The following is a 24,068-nucleotide window of genomic DNA, read 5'->3' on the forward strand; positions in this document are numbered from 1 at the left end:
ATTTTTTTCACCCGTTAGGCAGTCATTTTTACAAACGTACGATGTGAGTACTGATTAGAGCTCATGGAGAAAAGAGCATTTGGGGCCGGGTTGGTTTGGGCTTTGGCTTTTGGGGTGTTTGGGATTTTTTTTTAATTTTTTTTTTTTTTTTTTGCTTTGCATTACTTTTCGCTCATCCCGCCTGCTGCTCCCCATGGCCGGTGCAGGGAGGAAAACCCACCACCCTGAGGCTCACAGGGGGGACAGGGGGCTGCAGCCAGTCATGGGAGAGAAATGCTCTGCCCCACGGCCTGTAATTCTTTGGGAGCTTCCAGTGAGAAACCAGTAACGATTTTTTCGCCCCCCCCTTGTTCTTGTTCTCCCACCTGAGGCTTTCACTTATAAGAGCAGGCAAAACTAACTAGAAAGAGGAGATAAGAAGGAAACGTGTAACAGCACATGAGTTTTGTAGATGATTCACACCCAGTGAAAGCAAAACAACCTGAGGAGGAAGGAAATCTGGGTACCGCAGAACTAAGTATAAATTTTAAAAAAAAAAAAGGGGGGGGGGGGAGGGTGAAAAACAATCTCCTCTGATTGCCCTGAAAAGTACTGTCATTATTCTGCTGGCTTTACTTGGTAAAAAGTGTTGAAAAATGATCACTCTGAGTATTGGTGGTACCTTTCTGCTACAGAGAAATAAATTCAAAAGCAAAACACAGAGCCACGAGGAAGCAGCATGGCAAAAGTCCAGCCCCCTCGCAGGAGCAAGCACCAACTCTGCGCATTCCCCACCTTTCTGGGAGCTTCCAATTAGAAAGAAAACACAAACTCATTGTTTGCAAATACAGGCAGGATCTCGGAGGCTCTCTCTGGGTGTTATTTGCCAAGCAGAACAAACGCTGAACGCAAACAGCTCGGCTCCTTCCCTCCGAGGAGGACCAGGGCAGGGCTGCGGCGTGCAGAAGCGGGGAGAAGGGGCCAGGCCCTCTGCCTCCTCGCTGTCCTGCACAGACAAAGGCAACTACTGGCCTTCCCGCTTCACATAAACAGACAAGGCATTAAGTAACTTCTCTGAGTCAGTACTTCTGGCTGCCCCGTGCCTTCAGGAGGAGATGGGGATGGCTGCACGGCTGCTCTGCTTCATTGACGTACCTGGCAATGCCTCCGAAAGCGAGACCAACGTGCTCCCCCCGCGATGCAAATGTGTACGAGTTTAGTCATTAGGAGGTCCAGAGAGTTGCTTTTTTTTGATTTTTTTCCCCTTCATTTTAAGCCTACCCAACTTCCTGAGGGTGAGTCTTGAGGACTGTTAGAAGAAAGTGGCTTCCCCAGACATCCATGTGTTAACCAAAATTAAGCGGAGAACAAATAAAAATAAAAACACGACTAATTGCACGGGATCTCCAAACTTCTTGCTTCTAAGAGGTGTGAAGGCTTTGGGTGTCTGTCTGACTGCCGAGCAGTAGCACTTTGGGGATCCACAGAGGCTGTGGAGGCCAGCAGCCCTGCCAGCACCCTGCAGCCCCACCGAGAGCCCCCAGTTGTAGCCCAGTGCTGGTAAAACTCCCCCGGACACCGTCCTGTGCCCTCCTCACGGCCCATCTCCATCACGCTTCGAGACAAACTCTTACTCCGAATTTTCTCCTCCTGCCACAAGTGCATTTTCTAATTGAAAAAAGGGGCAACTTGTTTTAGTGTCACAGGCTTTAATTAAGCATAGTTTGTCTAGAATAGCTGCAGGGTTTATTTATTATTTATTGAAGAAAGGTTAGTTATTTACTGGGGGGGGCGGGGAGCGGACAGCTGTAGTTACAACTTCAGAGCATAAATCAGCTAGCCCATCACTCACCCGGCATTAGGACACTGGTGGATTACCAGCAGGGTCAGGAAAAATATTTCTTTTCCTGATAAAGCGTTGCTTAATGAGGGTGGTTTTGGTCGTTTCAAGTCTCCCTGTAAGCAGCGGTTGTTGCTGGTCACCATCCAAGGACGAGACATTGGCTTTGTCCTGGGGGGTGGGGAATCCCCTAAGGCCTTGTTTTGTACCTTACACTGTGATGGGGGCCATGACAGGCACTGCTGCACAGCAGGGCCATGCTGAAGGCCCTGCACACCCCTCTCCTTCCTTCCAGCAACGGGCTAGGGCCCACCTCTACACGTCAGGACCAGCCCTAGCGCTAAAGGACCGCATGCGGGGACGCATCCTCCATGAACAGGCACCCACGGAAATCCTGAGCCCATAAGGAGGTTCCTACAGACCACAGGATGCAGACATTTCTAGGAGCACCTCCTACAACCCCACGCCAAGACAGCGCCAGGTCGTGCTCTGCTCAGCTCCTCGCCTGGGTTTTCCAGGAAGAACAAAACATTGGAGAGAGCCTTCCTCCTCACCCGGGGATGTTACATTTGCTTATCTCCTAGCCTCTTCTGTGCGCCGAGAGGATAACGCTGCAGAAACACCCCCAGCCACCCAGCCTGCCCCCTCCTGTGCTCTGGGGGTGCCCCCCAGATCCGCACCCAACCCCACAGACAGTCACAGTGCTTGCCGCAGACCTGCTCCCGCTGCGAGGAGCTCCCCGCAAGCAGGGGGCTGCTAACCACCAGTTCGAGGGCAGGGGCCTATAAAGCCAGTGAGGGGCCCATAAAGCCAGCCCAAGTCATATTTTTTGCTTTTTTTAATTAAAAAAAGCTTTAACTTTCCCCTCACCACTTCTGGGCTGAATTGGTTTGATCCAGAGAGGTAGTTATGCATAAGAGTAACCACTTTATATTGAATTAGGGGATTTCTCATGCAACACATCTCACCAATTACAAGGCAGGGATGCAATTCTATGATTTATAATACATTATACTGTTAAGTAATATAACATTATAGATACAATTTGTACCTATCTCTCCATGGATTAGAGAGGTGGCACATGAAGAGTGGATCATTAAACAGCAGTGCAAGGCCAGGGGCCAAGCACTTCTGTTTAACAAGCTGCTCCAAGTACCACCTCTCTAATCCACGGAGAGAGAGAATAAATTGTTCCTGTATCTTGTTATAAATCATGTTCTTTTGGGTTTTCTTTTTTTTTTTTAATTAAAATAATAATAATAATAATTTCTGTTTAGGACTATCTCTTCCCGGGGCTGAGCTAGTTTAAGCTGAAGGCGCTTCTGTTCCGGAAACAGCCTGAAGCCAGATTGTGCAATTTACAATCTGGCTGAATTTAGGGGCGGCACGGGGAGCGAGATGGCTGCACCATCCCTCTGGGTGAAGGAGACCGCCCTCCTGGCCAGGCCAGGCTTTTTGGAGGCTGAAGCACCCAGGTTCTCCCAGCCACGGTGGCGCAGCTGGAGCTCAGGCAGCAGGAGAGGACACCAGGCTCTGAGCTGCCCCAAGCAAAGGGGCTGGGAGGTGGGAGCTTTGGACACATCCTTGCTTCATCAGGAAGGAAAGAGGCACTGCATGGTGCCCTGGGAGCAGCCAGCATTGCCATTCCCATGCAAACACTAAAAAGCAGCTCTAGCCAGATAAGGTGAGGTCTTTGGCAGGACAGGGGTGACACAGTGGTATTTCAGCACAGGGTGTGCAAACCTGCTCCGCTCAATGGCAATCCGCAGCAGGTGAAGGTGAGCTCTTTGACCTCTCTCCTGTTTATATTACCTCTCCAGGGTCAATACATGCAGATGCAAATATCAGGCTCTGCAGACAATATGACGCTTTGTAACTTTGGTGCCAATATGAGGGTGCCATGCCTCAGCTTCCTGGTTTATTAAGCTCAGTTATAATCCCCTTAAGTACGACAACACCTTTAATAACACTACAGCTGCATGGCTCCAGAGGAGGGTAGCACAATGAAGGAGGCTGAAGATATGAGGACCCTGTTAGGCTGCCTTATAGACCCTAACTCATCCTGGGACAAGTCATTGATTTCTATTGACAATTTCATTGTAATGTCAGAACGTAGCCTGAATTCATCTTTCATCCACTTCAAAAGTAAACAATGGCCCTTGAAATAGAAAAAGGATGGAGCTAAAAAAAAAAGAACCCAGTTTTTCCTCAAAAATTAATGGAGAACCAAGACCATTTGGTAACTACATAGAGCACAGCAAGCTATTGATAGAGCACATGTTATTTGACAAATTTTATCACTCCTTCAATTTTCAAATTATTCACAAACCTACTGCCATTCATTCAATTCCTTTCAATTTATGAATCTATATTAAATTAGCATTCCACAGAAGCTATTTTCAGCCTAAGAAGATCATCTGAGTGATATTTACAGCATTTGCTGATGAGACAGCATCATCTCCACCCTGACAAGGTGCCCTGGTTGAGCAAGCAGATCTTAAGCAAGTAGAGTTTGGGGAAGACTTTGATCAGGCCTTCGACACATTATGTTTGAAAGAGAAAGAAAAAAAGGAAAGGTTGTCAGGACTTGGCACTGACACCGCATTACATTAGGCATTTCTATTAATAAAGAGCAGCAATCAAGTCTAAAATTATTGTGGATCTGTTCACAGGCAGTGAACGTATGTTCACATGGTCTAAAATGCAAACGACGTGGCCAAGTCATTCGGGCTTTTTTTTTTTATTACCTCTGGGCCTCAGCTCTGGTCTGGGGTTGTGTGTGTGTGTTTCCCCAGCAAAATGTGTGCAGTCATGTAGGATAGGACAGAGAACTCTCAGCATGGGTCCCCACCACATTTCTAGAGGGTGGACAGAAATATTTCACATGCCTGCAAAATGCAAATTGAAGTTTACTAATTTCTAGTTTTCAGACACCTGTTGCTCCTCACCACCACTGTTTTCATAGACTTGAGTCTGCCCAGGGTGCAGGTGAGAAGTTTCTCTGGACTTCAGGCTCTGAAGTCCTTCTGAAGTCCTCCACAAGTATCAGGCAGGCTGGCAGATGGGAATACTGAAGTACAGATTTCTGTGCCACGACAAAAGAGAAAGAGACCCTGGAGCCTTAAAGACAATAAAATAAAATAATGAAAACACACCTCTTCATTTCAGTTTCACAGGAATTCAAATGATTTACCAAAATTCCCTAAGCAATTTTCCTGCAGCAGAGCTCCCTAATGAAGCTGGGGAGCCAGCTTCTCTCCGCACTACCACCGGCAGCTACTTGGGGCTGAGCAAAACCCTTCTTGGCTGGCACGGGGCTGCGGCAAGCTTAAAAGGTAAACTCAGTCTTTCAAGGTGGAAATGCACTGCTGCTGGCCATCCCTTAGCCATCAGCCAGCTCCTTTTTGTTAGTGATGGACCATCTCCTTGTGGAAATTTAATTTTGAGGCATTTCTTTGGGGTACGTTAGGGTAGGTTCAGCAGTGGTTACTCGGGTTATTGTTTGAAGTGGTTATCTTGAAGCAGTCTCAAACTGACTAACCAGTTAGGAAAACATAATATTATCAGTCAACCCATAATTTTCTGGCATAATTAGGAGCAAGATGCTTCATTATATCATACTGGACAACCTGAAAGCATGAGACTAAAATGCTTCATCAGTCTTGAGGGGGAAAAAAAAAAAAAAAACACTGCAAAACCAAGAAAACAAACCAGCAAACAACAAAAAACTGAGGAGGTGCTAGCTGATAGGGAATTGTAGTTCTCATAAAAATATCGTCTTACACGTTGTCCGTCTTGCCTGCTCAAGTGACATCGTCTCTCCAGATACACCTCATCTAGCTAGGCACAAGCACAAGACAGAGAGCCATCCTTGGATATTGTCACATCCATCTCACACAGAGGGAAGAAACCTGACAGTGCCTGGGACGACTTGGCACGAAGAAGCAACAAAGAGCAGCCTCCGAGGGGAGAGATGCCTCACGATCAAGACTCCCCCTCTCATTCTTCTCCATCCTCCGGGCCCAGCTGGACTCATCGTCCCAACTGCTCTCCCCATTAGGACGGGGGACGTGGGAAGCGTGCGGCTGGCAATACACCCGACAGGCTCAAAGGGATCCGAGAACACCCTCAGGTTCACACGCACCCGGAGTTTGCCAAATCATTTCAGCTCATCTCTAATTGTCAGCGATCTCTATTAGCTCTGTAGTGTGGCTTTGACATAAGGATGAACAGAAGGGTTGTTACTGGCTAGTGATAGGAGAGGAGCTTCTGGTCCAAGGAAGAAAAGCATCTTCCATGGCAGAAGGAGAATTTTTTTTCCTCCCCATGTAGGCTAGACTATATGGGGGGCTGAATGACAAAAGACAAAGAGATCACTACACGATGGGTGTCCATCAGCTTAAACTTCTCCTAATGTCATAAGGAAAAAGAAAAAAAAAAAGAGGAGAGAGACTTCAGTGTACTGCTTCACAGTTTTAAGCAACAGTAGATCCATTTTGTGATCATCCCCAGGGCAGCAGGGGGAAACAGCGCTGCGCACAGCATGCACGGGGCTGCACAGCTCCGTTTGCACCCTCAGCTGCAGGAAATTGTCTGACGGTGGCAGCGTGGCTCTCATGTGGTCGGTCCCTCTGACACCAAGCACTGCGGCGCAACATTCCCCATGCCAATTTGAGCTAAATTTACGTATAAGTTGAAGGAAGAACAGAAAGAAGAGTCTCAATTAAGGGCTAAGAGTGCTCCAAGACCAGATTCCGTTAGATTACACCAAAATTCCGATCTTTCCACATTATTTCCACGAACAACAGCCCAAGTTAATAGGACCTAAAAATACCCCAAACGCATTTTTGGTTTTGCAAACAGTGTTTCATTCATGCATGTCTGCCTGGTGATGCATCATTACAATTGTAATGAGATAGCTGCCAGCCCTGGAAGGGTATATTGCTTAGTGTACCTGGAATGCTAAAGAGGGACTGAAGCTGTTATACAAGATGAAAATGAGTTTCACTATGTAGAAATGAGAGTGAGATTAAGGCAGGCCCGGAGCTAGAAGTTACTTGAGCTTCTCAAATGGGCCACGGCCACGGCCACCCCCGTTTTAGACATTCCTCCCCAGCACAAGCAGCAGCAAAAGCATCCCTTAGATCAATGCTGACCCCGGGAACGACCCCAGCTGCTCATCAGGGACGGGGTCAGGCGTTCAGGTGGCAACTGCACCCACTTGCACAGATGGGTGGCTTTGCTGCTCGAGATGGGATGTACCGCAAATAGGGAAAATAAACCAACCCTAAATTAAAGTGCTTCCAACGTAACGCAATTACACTACATAATGTTTACTTATCTTATATACACTCAAAGAGAAGATAAATGTCTAGTAAAAACCACAATCCACTATTAAACAGCTATAAAATACTTTGCTGTCTTCCCATTTCAAAAGCTCCCATAGTATAAATAGTGGTCAAAAGTTCAGTGAACTGTCTTGTAGACTGGTGCTCCATTCAAACCGTGCTATTTCCAGAGAGTCTCCTGACACCGTATCTAATTTCCAAAATGAATATGCTTTAATTTTCCTTCTTCATGCATTGTGCTTTTTCCTCATTTAAAACAGCAACAGCCTCTGGCAGTAAAGGACATCACATTTCTGTGTGAGATGAAGCTTTTTCCCCCCTATACGCGGGAGAACGGCATGGGTCAAGGGAGAAAAAATGTATGCAAAAAACATCACACCCCACTGACCCCAGTATATTTTACATTACAATTTTGCCATTTCCAATATAGGTTCATTTTGCAGTGGACCATATCAGCCATATTTCAGGATTTACAAAAAAAAAAAAAAAAAATTCAGTACCTGGAGCATTGTCTGCATACAGTATGTCCTAATGCAATATACGGATTGTCTTATTAATGTGTAGTGTAGCTTGCAGAGAACACACGCGCATGCAGGGAATACTTATGCATGCTGCGGAGGCAGCACAGGTGTATGTACAGTGGATTTGTACGTACATTCAATTATATCTGCAGATAATACTCAAGTGCATTTTCACTTCTCTAAAAGCAGACAGCCATACACTGCGGGTGAAACCCCTGAAATCAGGATGGGGGCTCGGTGAGGAAGGGTTTTGCCCCATAAGCCCTCCTCCCCTGAGCCATTAAAGTCCCCACGATGGGGCGCCTGACACAGGTTCAGACATTTAGGCAGAGGCTGCCACGCTTTCAATGGACAACAAAAAATAGCTTTATCTGCTACACACACGAAAAGGCCTCGCCACGCTTCCCAGCACAGGCAGGGATAATTCAGAGCCTGATTCAAAAAACACAGAGGTCCAGGTGGCTTCTCAGGGCTTGGCCACCGTCCTTTGCCCACTAAGTGTCTTAACAGAGGCCAGCTGTGACTGCCAGCTCACCATTGAGTTTAGCTGGCACACCTGAAGCTCTTGTTGATGCCTTGGGGTGGGAAACAGCAGCAGGGGAGGACAGGATCACCTTTTGTTCCCCCAACCATCCTCCAAGACCAAGGACCCCAAGAAAAGGATGCAGGGAAACCTGGGGCAGCCCCCATTTTAAGCAGGGATAAAGCCACCAATCTCAGTCAGAGCCTAGGTGCTGCCAAAGTGTCTTCTGCACATTTCACTTCAAAACACTGGTGCTTTCATTGAGTGATGCAGGTAAAGTTAGAGAGGTGTCTGCAGGAGTAGAGATGTCTACCTAAGAAAAAACTACCCACATAGTCAACGGGAGCATTGCCTAAGACCATAACAATTTTGGCTTCGTGTCCAACAAAGACCATAATGCTCACAGAACTGACAGGTCTGACCATTACAAACAAAATCATCATCCACTATTTTGACAGAAAATCAAAGAAGTTTGACTTTCTTAAAAAGTACCAATTCCCATAAAATCTTGCTGCTATCTACAGACAGTCAGCTGGGAAAAGGCTCACAAGATGGGCAGATCTCTTACATACAGAGACCTGAAAGTTAACCATGCTGACAAAGCAGAATCACATAAAGGGAGCTAAAAATAGGCAGGCAGATAGAAGCAAAATAATAATAACAACAATAATAGTTTTTCACCATACGAGGACAAAAATCACCATCTTTCATGTTACACAACTATTTCAACTTGCAACTACCATGGAAAGGAGGAACTTTATGTCCTACAGGCATCCAACTTCTGCTTATCATCTCAAAAAACCACAAAGCACAATCACACTACAAAGCTGTAAGACTTTAGGGACAACAGACTTACCTGAAGTTCAGAGTAGCCCAAGATGAGGAGACCCACCTGGAGTTTAGATGGGAATGTTCAGAGGGACAGCAAAGCAGCTGAAGATGGCGGTGTCTGGAAGCAGTTCACAGTAAAGCTGCATTCATCAGGAGCAAACTCCAACTCAAATCATAGTGGAAGCAGTTCCATAAATGTTTGTTAGGCACTACTTAACCCCTATTAACTCAAAGGGCTGAATATTACCCTTAAAAACACAGAATTTCAGTTTCTTTATCCCTTAGCACTATTGATTGCAGATGCTCTACATCCACACCCTGCCAGCTCAGCTCTCCAAACCCTGTCTCAGCATGCCCCAAACCCTGGTGTAGAAGTCCTTCTGGGTGAGATACAGCTCGTTAGGGTATTTCAAAGCTCTGGACAAGGAATTAGAGTGAGGAGTGGTCAGAGCACTAAGGGAAAAAGGCCTCCTTTAACAAGAGGTTACTTTAACAAGAACCTACCCTTTAACAGCTGGGTGCATTGAGAAACGGGGGATGGGACACAGGAGTAGTCTGCTGAAAATGAACCTAAATGCAATTGCAAGAGCAGCATTTTTTGTTATTTTAAGTAGAAAGGGTAAAAAATGCAATATTTTCTTCAGTTGTTAGCTCTCTTAAATGTCATAGAGAGGCATCCTGGTGCCTGGGAAGTTGTGGACTTGTGGCTCAACAGGTTTGCTTGCTTATTGTCAGCATTTACCTGAAGTGATTTTTAATAAAAGCCTCAAAGAAAGGAAATTTCCTGCCTAGAGATGAGGCATTGGGAACCTGAGTAGGAGCCCCTGAGAATTGCTGAGTACTCAGTGCAAGTCAGTTCCAGCCCTGATATATTCTGTTCCTTCATGATTGCAAATCCCCCCTGTGATGCTCTGCAAGAGATCTGCTTTTCTGTAAGCAGTTATTGGGCAGGAACCTGGTGGTGGTGTTTACCTCCACGGTCTCAAGAATTTCAGCATCTCTGTGGCAAATGTTGCTGTGCTTCAAGTGGCCAATTCGAACCAACTAGATGTGATCGAGGGCAGAACTTGGTCCTTTCTATATTCATCTAGGGCTTTGAACTTATCAGAATGAACCTTGATTTCATAAAATAATAATAATAATAATAATAATAAATAATAATAATAATAATAATGTTCCCTTTGGCTTCAGAGCACCAGTTCCATTGAAGTACTGCCTATTGAAAGTTCAACTGCTAATGGCAAGCTATTTTGAAAAGGGAAAAGTCTGGAGGCAAATTATGAGGGAAAGAATAGATATTAATCATTTTTAAAGTCATTCTGTCTCAGGCATTATTTTCCTTTTCTTTCATTATTCATGATGAGTTTTTTGCTTCAAGGCCAAGTGAATTCATAGGGCCTGACCCATCCAAACACAACCACGACTGTCTGAACAATGCACCCTGGCTGAGTCTACAGATAATAAAGAGTCCAAATGGAATGGAAAAAAAAAAGATAATTCTAAACAGTGAATCTAAACACACATAGAAGTATAATTCTTCTTCTGATCAATTCATTTCCTAGTGCTTGGTCGACTGTGTTCCCATCCCAGCCACTCTGGGGGATTTGCAGTATGGGAGTCCCCAGAAGCCTCTCTCTTTGTTTTGCTGTTTCTCTGCTTCTACCTTTAGTGCCTCTAAAGCCAGCTTGGCTATGTCAAGCCTCTAGGGCCTTGAGAAATCACAAAATTTCCACTTCTCTTTCCTTTTTTAGTTTAATTCCAGAGTTAATGGAAACTCAGTCGCTTCGTTCATAACTTGGGTAACCTGTACTGCCTTTTGCTGCAGGGCAAAAGTGGACACCAGGAAGAAGTGAGCTTAGAGATATTTGCAGCTTTCTGCAGAGAAATTAAAGGGCTTAGAAGAAAACTCTCTCCCAGGAGAGTTGTTGTGTTTTTCTTTTTTCCCAAAAGCTCTCTTGGGAGAGATTTTTTCCAATTTGGGTGTGGAGAGCCCCAGGATTGCTGCAGGTAGAATCAGGCATTAGGACATGGGTGAACACCGTGTCTGTAGCAACTTGTTCTTGCCAAAGAATGAGAGAGAGTGGGAAGAAGTTTTTGGAGTGGAAGCAATGACAATTTGTGGACCTATTTTCTCCTTCTCCTCTGGTAATTCTCAGCACCCCCAGATAGCCCCATCTTTGTACCTTGCCAAAGAAAAATTGGAACTCAGAGTTCCCTTTGCTTCAGGGAAAACAAAACAAAACAAAAACATTACTTGGGTATATTTATATATGTAACCGTGTTTCCCAGAAGACAGGAGTTTGCAATGGAATATCTTTGGCAACCTTGAAGATAACTGCTGTACTTTGGGCACTCTGAATAAACTCAACAATGTGTATCCTCACTCAGGCTCTGCAGATGCAAGCATCTGCAGAACATGCTGTTAATAATTAATATAATTGTATAAACCCCTAGGTATATAAATACACAGACGGATCCTCACATTTTGCCTGTTTCTCTGTAACAAATATCCAAACTGAAACAAATTTAACAAGATACATTATACAAATCTGCAGACAGAAGTTGCATCAAAATTTTAACTATCTTCAGCAAGAAAGCGCTTCTATTTCCAGTAACGCTGGCAGCATATACGGTAGCTAGGCAGCCACATTTATTTTCAATTATCATTTTTGCCTTTTTAAACAGCATAATGAAATGCCTGGTAAATTATACATTTTTCTAAAACACAAACTTGTCTCTTTATTTGCAGCTCAAGTCTTGCAGTATCATTTTGTCTGTATTAGTTCTAGCTCTTTAGGAGAGGCCAATTACTTCTCTTAGCCGTAATATGCAGAGTGTGATAGCTTACTCACCAGTCCTCACGGATGTGCAGCCTGATGTAGTGTGGCCACATCTAAGGCTCAGACCTTTGGAGAAAAGGGCAAAGGACTCCAGCACCCTGTTGGCCATAAGAGTGCCCATGCTCATTTCGTTCCATGTTTAACACCTAAGATTTCCAACTCACCCTTTGCTAAATAAAACAGATTTTAGGGAAAACAATAAAAACAAAAAAAATGTACATAGCTGCTCCCCCAGTCTCCCTTTAGAAAGATGAGCTCCTGGCAGATGGAACTCAATATGCTGTCTCCCAGATCCTAAGGAACTCTGAAAATAAAAAGTTCACTTCACTTACAGCAGTGGGCCATATAGATGTGTATCTACAGTTCTCAATTCCCTGTTTCTTTAACTGGCACTCTGAACTAGTGAACACTTCCTTAATCTTGCCCCATTATCATCCTAATAGTACCTCCCGATATTCATAAATGTCTAGCAAGACTTTCAGCTATTTTGTATGAAGATGAAATATCCAGCTAAATTGAGAAGATTACCACATCACCACATAAATCAGTGACAGGCTGCGTGTTATTACAGTTGATTTTTGTTGACAGTTGGCTGTAGGCAGTTGTGTTTCAAATGCCTTTTTTCACTGGGAAATTAAACAAAATTCCATGCAAAATGCAGCCCTCCAGTTCAAAAACTGTAAATCCAAAATTAGCATTTCATACTTTAAAAGGTAGCACAGCACAATTTTCCATTGAAAGGTCTGTACAGTTGTCACAAATGGGTGCTTCACACATGACACTAATGCTACTGATGCCTTTTAAGAAAGCCACCTTTCTCTGATATTATTTTCTTCTCCTAATAATCTGCATACACTATAGTTCATCCCTATGGAAAAGAAAGAGAGCTCACTTACTTATCTCTCATATGGGAGCATTATGCTTTCAGCAATTCAGACAGATAGGCTGGATTGGAGGGGGCTGGGTTGCCGAATCCTCCACGATAAGAGGGAACGAATTGTGGCCAGTGAAAGGTTAATCTTCCCTCTTCCAGTTCCTCCTTCCATCTCAGTGTAACCTGGATAGTGAAGAAAAGACAAGGCTTAAGAAGTGACAAGACACCCCGGCACAAAACACCGTTCACACTGGATTGTGTTGCACTTTATATACAATGGTCACACGTGACCTAATTAAAGAAAAAACATTGCTCGAAGTCAGAAAAGCAGCTTGGGTGACACGAGAGAGGGCTAGAAGTTGCGCAGGATTTTCTGCTTCCTGCAGCTGCTACCACCATTTTTGGCCTCGGATATTGCTTGCCACTAAACTACTTTCACGTGGAGTCTGGTGGCAGCAAATAGCCCAAGCAGCAGTAGCTGAGGTGGAGAACCGTCCCCACCTCGAGACAGATTCCTGATGTCAGTGGATGCTGGATTAGAAAACGCCACCACAAGAAGGTTACAACTTTGGCTATGTATGACAAAGGGCGTCACGGCAAAGAATTTTGGTGTTTACTCCTGGCCACGAGGAGAGACATATAACGGGCTGTGTGAGCCAGAAGGTGCTACAGGAGTCTTCACACAAACGCTTCACTCGTAGCTCACGGGCTGCTGGCCACGGAGAGGCAAATATCCTCTGGTCATTACTCCCTGGGCTGACAAACACAGCGCCAGCCACTTGCATCCAGTCTGTTCTTCCCCCAGGGTAAGAGGTGTAGGGCCTGAGGGGTGCTGCCCTGTGTGCAGGACCATCCTGCCTCCCAGCCCTGCCCCTGGAGGTGGGCGAGGGCTGCAGAGTCCTCCTGGTGCAGTCGGAGCTGCGTAACCCCACTGCTCGAAACATCCGCAGTAACCAGTGCCAGTACAATTAGGTATTTCAATCAATATTGAAATGACTTCATCTGACTTCATCATCAGGCATTTTAAACAGCTGCTTCTCTCTCATTTGCACATAGCTGGGTCAGGGTTTAGTTTTACAGCACGTGCCAAATCTTTCCCTGGTGTCACTCTAATGGCAGAACCAGACAAGCCAGCCATGGGAGCCTGGCCCCAACCATCCATGGCGTGCCAAGGTACATCACATTTTGTACCGCTGCTTAATTAGTTGTGTAGCTGACCATCTCTGGTCGTTGCTGACATTTTGTATGAAAATAGTCCCACTTCATACTCGGAAGTCATAGGAGATGGGAGAGACAGAAAATCGCAAGGTTGGAAAAAAATTGCAAAGCTGTTATTTTTTATTTCCTCAGATTTAAACGACAACAGGCGATACCCATGCAAAAAGCTCTTGACACTCTACTAATGATTAGATTTGCATCTGATTACAGACAAAGACTAAATGAATTGAGACAAATCATCACAACGAGATACTGGTTGCTTACCAGTTGCCCTGCTGGGAAACAGGAGCTGGCCAAGAAGGGTGGAAAACAGCAGCACAAGAGCAAATGGTGAATACAATGGAGCTATCCGAGTTGTCTGTTGAGGAGAGGATGGAAACATGCCCAAGCTTTGCCCTTGAGCGAACCACAGCCTTGAGTGACTTCAGGTAGCATTTGTCCAAGAGTGGAAATATTTATACTTAAGATCTGTACAGAATGTTACACTATCCATACAAAAAGGATTATGCCACTAGTATGTTCTCTTGCAGCTCTATGTGCACATACTGTATCTTAACATCTGATTTCCAATGAATATTTCTTGTAATTCTCCAGAACACATAAAGGTGGCCTCCTATTTCTGCTTGGCAAGACCTCCTATTTCTGCAGCAAGACCCACAATGGCAGCAGGCACAGCTAGTAAGGTCAATTTAAGACGGTGACAACAGGCTCTCTTCTCTCACTTCTCTTTTTGGGGTCTTTATGCAGTGGTCAAAAGCCCAGCTGGAAGAGTGTGGCTCACTGGGAGGCAAGGCAGTGAGACAGAGACACAACTGGCAGCATGAAGAAGAGCAGTCCTCAGGGAAAACACAATTTCCCGATCAAAAAAAGTCCTACACAAATACAAAGCAGTGAAAACAAAAACACATTTTACATACAAAGCTGGCTGCTCTGATATAGATGGAAAACCGAAGTGAAAGATCACTGGGGAAAAAGGGCTGAGCTGAATGAGACGTTTTGGCCAAGAATAACACTTGAAATGCTGCGCAAAGATGTCTGATGAGGACTGCAGGTCCAGGCAGAAGGTGATGGTAGGAGGACAGACAGTTTGTACACACAGACAGGTATTTTGTAGTGTATTAAAAACCCAAGAAGTGAGGCATCCACATGTGCATTCAGAGACATGAGAGGCTGCTCGGCCCATGGTACAGGGGAGGCCACCTGTGGGACGATGCTCCCACAGGCAGGATGCAGGAGGTGACAGGGAGCAGGGACAGTTTGGGCACATGTGCAGCCTCACTCTGACTGGAGAAAAGCTTGGTGGGTGCCAGGGCCTGGCCAAGTAGACATGAGGACTTTGCTTGAGGAGGAACCCAGCAGCAAAGCCCAGCCACAGCACAGCAAAGCTAACGTCGTGCTAAGGCCCCATCAAACAAGTCAGCGAACACACACAAAGAACACAACAACAGCCAAAATGAATTTATACAGAGAAGATGAGGCAATTCGGGGTGGTGGGAGCACATGATGCAGAGGGGCTGAAGAAGGTAGACAAAGTCCACGTGGTGGCACGGGTCATGAATGTGGCAGCTGGTGGCACAGCAGGTCACCCAAAGAGCCTGCACAGCTTTAGATATGGGAAGTGTCCTCTTGCCATTCCTCATCATGTAATTCTTTAAAACTTCTGTGTCTTTAAAACTCTCAGTTTTGGCATCCCTACAGACATTGTGTAATAGGAAGAGTCACTGGATTTGTTGTTTCAGCAAATGCAAAGGTAAAAGCAGCCCTTCCGTCCATCTGGCGTCATTTTCTGCAAGGCTCAGGTGATTACATCTCAGCAGTTATCTTTGTACCAAACCCAGCACGATGTGATGAAATTGTAGTGCTCATTTCAGAGACATCCGGCCTTGACTGAAAGGTCTCACTCAGCTTTGGATTGTAAGCCCGGGGATGTCATAAGAACAAGTCAATTATTCTGCAAATGAAGGGAAATACTTCACAAATTTCAGCTGAACTAAGTAAAGAAGAGAAATAAATCTGCAAACCATCAAGCAGTGCGTCTGTTTATAATTATTATCATGCAAGAAATATAATGTTAGTTGAGCAACATAATTCTTTTTGTGTTTTGGGATTTCCTAGTTTGCATCTTTTTGCCTACAGATCTAGATCTCCAGAGCAGATAAATTTGTTTTCCTGGTGCTGCATATAAATGGATCTTGACAGGAAATTTCTCCTTTCAAAGTATCGCTCGCATGGCTGTATTCAGCAGACTCAGTTCAAATACTGCTCCTCGCTTTGTTCTTGTAAGTTGTGAGTAATACCCAGGCTTGCTCACATGGCGAGCTGCACTCATGACAGCATTCCTGAAATAACGCCGGCTGCCCATCGCTCACAAGGCTCCAGCCTTTCAGTCTCTCCTGCCTCCAGGCTCACTGGTGTTAGCAGCTGAAGCTGGGTTTAGCTGCTGGCCACATAACAAAGGTGCGCTGGCCTAATGCACGGTCTGGAGTTGAGGTGCCCAGAAACTGTTCAGGAAAAAAATAAAGTTATAAAATAACCTGAAGGATGTGAGAATCAGAGCTCAGATTTAGTATTTTTGAGCAGTTCTCACCCTTCCTCTCGGGACTGCAGTTGATCTTTGATCATTTCCCTCATTTACAAACGCTGTCATCTCACCATTCTCCTCCTACTCTGTATCATTAATACAAATCTGGAAACAATGGCTTTCTCCCTGCTAAAACATTGCAACATCCAACTATTTGTTTCCTCTTCTAAAACGGATCATTCATTATAGCCCATATCCCCAAAAGAATTTTATCACTTGGAACCTGTTTGCAGTGAATCTAAAGTAGCTGGAAAACCGTCTTCTCAGAAATTCCTGCGTGCGCTGGAGCCGACTTCTGGAAGCCCAATAAAGTGCCGAGTCCCTCTGCAGGCAATATCCATTTTTCTTCTTTCTGATACAGTCTCCGGCAGTAACCCCTGCAGCTGTTCATGATCCATTTTTGCTGCTGAAATTCAGTGCTGGGCTACGCTAGCTCTTGCACCCACTTCATCCCGGAGAGTTGCGATAATTGCCTCCTGGCTTCGCTGCTCCCACCACCTCCATGCTTATCACAGAGGTCAGCTTTCCTTTTCTCTCTCCTCTAACAAACTCGTTATTTGCTGGTTTCTCTTGCAGTGGGCAGGATGCTGCTCCCTGGCTCTTGCCCTAGTCCAGTTTTCTTGGTGTTTGTGGAGCTCGTTTGAATACTTCCTCTAAAAGGGACATCTCTACCTCTCAGCACTTGAACATAGCATTTTACTTTATTTTCCAGGGTCCCCAGCAGCAGAGGGTTGGGGTGAACAGTGGCCTGCATCAGGGAATGTGACTGAAATACATTTACTTGCAACTTCAGGAGCTGTGTGAGCAGGGCTTTTCCCAAAAGTCCTGAGCAGCCATTAGAATTAAGGTGGTTTTTGTAAAAAACCTAAATAGAGGTAACATACTTCTTTTTACTTTTTTTTTTTTTTTTTTTTTGCAACCTAGTAACATTAAAGTATATTAAAGCTGAGGTGTGGGACCCAAATTGCCTAACTACTGCTGGAAAAGGAAAAATGCTGAATGTAAAACAAAATTCTGCAAAATTATCCTATGGCTTTGGGAGGGGACAGACGTATCCCCTTCTGAATAACAGCAGATCCTGGATGACTGAGATAGGGGCAATACGGGCTGGGGAGCAGTGGCAGAACCTCACTTGCTGAAATCAGCCTGGAGGTGTTGCTCACAAATTGTCGCTGAAGCAATGTGAGAGGAGTGCAGACAGGGCAACTTCTGCAGAGATACTAATGACACTCTTACTTCCAGGGGCTTTCAGCAGATATTATGTACCCGCTTCTCTGTTTGAAAATGTGTCTCTTGATGTAAAACAAGAGGTCTTCACATTTTTAAACAAGTCTTTCACTCACATAGAGTATCTCCTTTGCTTAGGTGAACTGGCCATCGAGCAGGGGGGATGCTGCCTAGAAACAAAAGTGCTTTCTGCAAATACAGCTGTTTCCAGCCTATGTCAATGCAATGCAGTTAAACTTCTCAGTCAATTATAATTAATTATAACATTAATGACAACACTGACCATGCAAACACATAAAAAAGCCATTCTGTGCTGCTGCTTAACGCCAGTCTGTTGCTTCATGTCCCATGTCTGCCACCAGCCAACCCTGAGAGAGTCACTTAGCTTTCTTTCCCTCCCACCCTCGTCTATTTAAATCTGAACCTCTGTGAGACAGCAAATGTTTTTCTTCAATGGGGTGTGCATGGTTCCTGCCACGGTGGGACTCGTGTCTCGTCTGGGACCTTGAGGCACTGCGGTAAGAAATAAAGCAGAAATAGCTGGCAGGTGAGCAGCAGCACCTCCCGACCTCAGCAGGAGACTTCTGATCTCAGAGGTGCTCTGTTTTTATCCAAAGAGCACCATACACTTGGGTGCTATCCAAGCCTGAGCATCTCTTCCTAGTTCCGTCTCTTAAAATGAGTGAACAGGCAGCCCGTGCTCTCACGGTGGGGAATTCGGGCTCTGCAAATGACTTCATGTCTTCAGCCAGGAGAGCGAGTCGGGGGCCACCTTTTCATGAAGGGTCTGCGGGCCAGGCCAGCTGCCTCTCACTTCTCATTTTGATGCCGCTTTTAAAAAAAAAACAAACCAGAGGCCACACAGCAACGTTAACGCGCAGAGGCCCCTGAGCCCGGTGGGACCTCAGCCACCACCACCTGAGTAGCAGACAGACCCCAAAAAAGTCTGGAGAGCTACCGGGGTGTGTGGCAGCCGCTCCGCATCCGACACCTGCGATGCAGGGCCAGGTGGAAAGCCCCAGCCAGGCTGCGGTCCCTGCTCGACCCCGGCATGGAGGGGACACCCAGGGCAGAGCCAGGGTGAGGACACGTCCCCACCGAGCTGCCACCTGTGCCCTGCTCAGCCCCAGCCTGGCCAGGACATGCCGTGGAGCTCCTTCCTCCCAGCCACGCTTGGTGCACCTCTCAGGCCCCATCGCAGCGCGGTTCCTGCTACGCCCTGCACATGAGCAGCACGAGGGAGCCCTGCTTCACCCCTGCAGGCACTTTATACCTGTTTCCGTCTCTGCAACGTGTCTCTATTGCCCAAGCGGCCGGCCCTGCGGATGTGAGCAGGGTGTGTTTGCAACTTCTCATCTGCAGCATTTGCATGAGTGGCTGGTTTCCTCTCTGCCCCGCTGGGCAGAGGACTTGTGCTCTCTCACTTCCCTATTTTGCCGTGATCTATAGAAGTTCAAAAGGGCAGGGACGGGGGTCTGACACCCTGATGCTTCGACTCACCCTTGTGAAAAGTTACTGGTGTGGGTACAGCCACAGCTGCTCACCTCCCCCCAGCAGCTTTAATTTCTGTTCCGTTACTGTGCTCGGCGGTACAACAGAATGAGCCTTTGCCTTCCCTTGCTGTCTACTTTATGTCTGGCAGTCACAAGAGAACATATACACACATACAACCAATTTATCAGTTAACTTCGGGAAAAAAATACACATACACACTCTGAAGAAATGTGTAGGCTCAGCCTACAAGGCCTTCAGCCATACTGGCCTTTAAGAAATCTAGCACTGATAGATATTAGAGTAGCTTTTACTGGATTACCGTGAAAACTCTGGTGCTGGAGACCTTTTTCTTCCTCTTTTTTGTGCCAACGACCGTGGTTTGCATGCTGCATTTGTTGGCCTGATAAAAGGCGAGTTATGCACAGCACCTGGCACCTCCAGTGCTCCTGCACACAGCAACCTGTCTGCGGGTACCACGCTCCGGTCTGCAGGTCCCAGCACCTGTAAAGAGATTGCCAAGCAAAATGTTGTGAATGCTGCTCTCTAGCCTCACTCATGAAAACTTTGTTGAATTTGCCCAGTTTTACACATATTACAGCTCACTTCCCTCCTCTCCCCTGCAGGGCTGTGGAAGCAGCAAGAGGAGACTCTTCAGACCAACTCACCACTTTCCCTCTTTCAACTGCTGAACAAAAGTGTTAACATCTCAAAGTTATTTTCTTTTTTTGTGTGTGTTTGTTTTTATTCTTTTCTTTGTTGTTGTTGTGTTTTGATTGCTTTTTTGTTTGCTTGGATGTTTTTTAAATTACTGGCTACTGCATCTCTAAAGGCCTCATCCGTATCAGCAGCCTTGGGGACGCGGTGACAATGCAGATTTCCGAGCAAGATACTCAAGGTGAGCATCCTGCATGGTTCTCTTCTACAGTGCCAACACTACAGATAATTGTAATCTAGCAGTTGACTTTGTTCCCTCCTTTGAGTTTCATTTTCCCCAAATGTCAGGGGAGGGAGAGAAAAAAAGAAAAAAAAAAAAAAAAAAAGGGAAATTTTTATTGCATGGAAAAATGCCTGAGGGAAAAGAACTAAATTCAGCACTAACTTGCAAAGGCAGATTTTGAAGTTGCAAAATCAGAGCATAATTTGGCCCAATATTTTGCTTCAGTGTTTGGCTCAGTGGAAAGAAAAAAAAAAAAAAAAAGGACATGTTTTTTCCTGTCTGTGAATTATTGTTAAAATGAAATATGAGTTTTCACAGACGTAAAAGTATCATTGCTGCAAGCAAGTATGAACAATGCTAAATCCTGGTCATGTGTACAACTCAAGATGTGGCCAAAAAGCGCTCTTCTGAGAAAGTTGGAAAGTTGTGCAACACCCCATGCCAGCTAGTTTTAACAGCACCCAACGTGGAAATTGCTCTCCTTGAAACAACTTCTACCTAATTTGTAGCGGTTAATAACTAATGACACATAATTTTTAAATCCCAGCAACACTTTGCTAGTTCCTGCTTTTAATTAAAGCCGACTGGTAGCAAAGGGAAGCGGCGAGCCGCAGCCTGTGCTGCACGGGGCCGGCAGCAGCGGCGGTACCCCACGTGTGCTGGCACAGGACCTCGTCCTCTTCTCCCAGCAACGTGTATTAATTCGGAGCCCTGTCAGGCAGGGCTCGGACTCCTGGTACTCCTAAACTACCCAAGGGCTACCTGCCTCCTTTGGCGAGCATTGGCCGTGGCTGCACGACCGGCATCCGGCCACAGATCTCCTCTTGGCCAAGTGAGCAGGACAGGCATGTGATGGGGAGTTAATGATGCATTAAAATGCATGCTAATTAATGGGATTTTTAGACTTCTCCTGACGTAGGGTCTTTTCTCTTGTGCCGTGCAGGTATAAAAGCGGCAGGAGGGCTGGCCACAGGCAGATATCACCTCCTCACCATCTGACACTGCCCCTGCTTCTTCCTCGGCAGCCCCTACCCATCCACAACCAAGGCCAGGGAATAAAATCTCCTTGTGCCACAACGTGGTCCTGAACACCTTGTGTAACAGCAGTCTGGGCATCACCAAGGCATTAAAGCAGAGACTTTTACACGGCTGAAGGAGATCTGTCCCCTTCCCACCATCCAGCAAAACCCCGAGCAGCTCTGACTGAAGGTCTACGGCCATCAACTCTCCCCCCCGGCAGGAGGCAGCTGAGCTTGAGTGCGGAGTCTTGAGGCAATTCTCTGTGCGCTCCTGAATTTGTTTTGCAATTGCCGTATGTCTCTCCCCATGTGCCATTAAGAGTTCAATTCTTTTATTCCTCCCCCCCGCCCCTTCCCCGCCTTTTTAAAGCATCATGTTTATGCAAGTGGACAGGAGGCTCTCATATCTGGGTCACACGTTTGCTGGAGGTCATTGAAAGGCTACAAAATGGAGCATGCCTAATTCTGCCATTTCAGAAGTTTTCTCACATGTACTCAAGACAATTATGCCTATTAAATGAGTTCATTAAATTTCAGAAATCCTTTGAAAATTCCGGCACGCCAAAAAATGTGCTGAACTCCTTTATTTCTTCTAACGCCTTCCTAAAAATGCTCAAATCCTTGGAGGTGCTGGGGACTGGAGCTCGGCTGCCTGCGACGTGGCACAGACAGGACGTGTGTCCTGCCCCCGTCACAAGCCGAATAAGCTAAGGACACAAAACAGAGCACCGAGGTCCACCAAGTGACCTTTAGCAGTGTCATTGGCCCAAGCGCCACTCTGCTGGGAATAATTCAGAGAGGAGAGAAATGTCACCGATGCTCTGTGAGAGCCGTGGGGTTTGTGACAGGACGGGACGTGCGGAACACTTCGAGGACCAAGAGCTGGCTCAGAGCTGAGCTGCAAACTTCAGGGATGCAGGAGGAAAGCAGAGGTGGGCTTTGGGTGTCCTTGTCAGCTCCTCCGCACTGCTCTCCGGCTGCTGCAAGGGACAGCCCCGTCTCTGCCCTCCCAGAGGAGCAGAGGGGACTGGAGAAGGACATTTCCTACGCTGAGCCACACGCTGAGAACAAGGGCTGAGCTGAACCCTGCTACACATTAAGGCAGGGCACACCCCCTGCTCGGGGTGCGTGAGGTCTCAGGAGGAGGAGGAGGAGGTGAGGAAGAAAGAGCCAGAAGCACAGCTCCAAGCTGCTTCCTAGGTTCAAAGCTTTCATGACAGGAATTACCCTGGTGTGAGGCTGACCTGGAGATCAATACTGGCTACGTTTCTCCTTCTCCAGCCCTCAGCCACTGTCATGTAGGACTGGGTTCAAGAAAGCTATGTAGGAGGAAGATGCCCTGCTGTTCCCTCAAAGCCCTGTGGAGAGAAGGGGCACCTCAGTCCTGCTCTTAGGCAGTCTAACACAGGCAGACGAGCCTCCCTCTGCGAGCACCTGCCTCCGTTCCTGGGCAGGAGAAGCCACCGAGCATCGACAGCATTTCTCCCTGCCACCCCCCAGCCCACTGAGGGTCGGCCTGACAGAGAACAGAGCAGCTGGGGAACAGGAGAAGCCCTAAGTGACCCTCTCTTGGCTTTTTGCAGGGCTTTACTCCCTACGGACCACAAGCCCCAAGGTCTACTAGTGGGGCACAGGAGGACCCAGTTCAGCGGGAAGCAGCCATGCCCAGAAGGAAACATCCCAGTTCTCAAAAGGTGCCGAGCATCAGCCACTGCCTCTTCGTGAGCAGGAGCCGAGGGTGCCCGCTCATCACGATAACAAGTCCCTAACCCACAGGTGCCTCACACCCACCACATCCAAACACCTTCTGGTAAGCAGGACCCTAACACACCCAAACAAAAGTTAATTTACTGTTGCGATGCTACCACCACGCAGAGGTCACGTCACGGGATTGGTTTGGCAGCAAGAAGTTCTGCAAACCCACAAAACAAATACTCGGCAATATCACAGAGGGTAGCACGCCTCTGCGCAGCGCTGTCACTCCTGGAGAAGCCCGTACTTCCACCGCAGCAATTTGGAAATTAAAATGTACACAAGATGATAGCTCATTAAGAAGTGTTTCTTTTCCGTGAGTAGGGGAACATTTATCACAGCTGGCCCACACCAACAATCAGCTTTGGACAGAAGCCACCTTTACTAATGAATGGGAGGGAACAGTTTTTAATCTCTCTGAGATCTCTTATCAATTGATTTCGGATGATGTATGGTCGGTTTTATTCTCCAAGAATTACGATACTCCTCAAGTGCCAGCAGAGACCCAATATTTTTATTGTATGGCTTTGTCTCCTGACACTATGTCATTTCGTCTTGACACTGTGGCAGCCTCCCTGCAGACTCGCTGCTATTGTCTCACATTATCCTTGTCTCCCCGGACTTGCATTGTCCTGCCTTCCCTGGTGATCACACTAACTCGGATTTAGACACACGGGAGGAGGGAAAAATAAAACCAGAAAGCCACCACATCATCCGATACCTCGGATTATTTTTACCCAGAAAAATATGAAACAGAATGGTTTGCTGCTCCGCAGCCGGTGATGCTGTGAGAATTAGCTCACCTAGATTGATGATGTTTGTTCCGTGCTCGCCCACGAGTCGTGCAAAGCCCTTGAACGCTACCTGCACAGTCGGAAGGCATTATGCTGGCACTGAAGAGAGAGCCTTTGATCAGGTCCTCGGGAAATACTTCCTGCGTCCTCCTGAAGTGTAACTTTAGACCAGGCTCTACCAAGGCCACTTCACTCTTTTGTGCATCCCCTTGAGTTCAGTGGTGAATGAGCTGAAATTCGCTCTGTTTCCTTTACTAGATGGCATGTGTCAAGGATCCCTACGATCACTT

General features: G+C 46.4%; 1 protein-coding gene and 1 long non-coding RNA gene across 17 annotated transcripts in view; one reads left to right on the forward strand and one right to left on the reverse strand.

The window, feature by feature from the left end:
- Positions 1–24,068, reverse strand: part of LOC137853213 (uncharacterized) — a 224,386-nt gene that overhangs the window by 119,401 nt on the left and 80,917 nt on the right. For 15 of the 16 annotated variants that reach the window (XM_068675325.1, XM_068675324.1, XM_068675329.1 and 12 more), the window contains 4 exons: positions 19,596–19,777; positions 12,779–12,939; positions 11,895–11,980; positions 9,068–9,160 (listed from right to left, as the gene is read on the reverse strand). In XM_068675325.1, the coding sequence (XP_068531426.1) occupies positions 12,930–12,939; positions 19,596–19,777 (192 nt within the window). In that variant the 3' untranslated portion in view covers positions 9,068–9,160; positions 11,895–11,980; positions 12,779–12,929. The other variant, XR_011094329.1, reaches the window with a different exon arrangement.
- Positions 19,820–23,273, forward strand: LOC137852945 (uncharacterized). Its single transcript, XR_011094082.1, has 2 exons — positions 19,820–20,171; positions 21,157–23,273. It is a non-coding gene; the product is annotated as an uncharacterized lncRNA (long non-coding RNA).

Source organism: Anas acuta, chromosome 3, assembly GCF_963932015.1.
Source record: "Anas acuta chromosome 3, bAnaAcu1.1, whole genome shotgun sequence".
Lineage (NCBI taxonomy): Eukaryota > Metazoa > Chordata > Aves > Anseriformes > Anatidae > Anas > Anas acuta.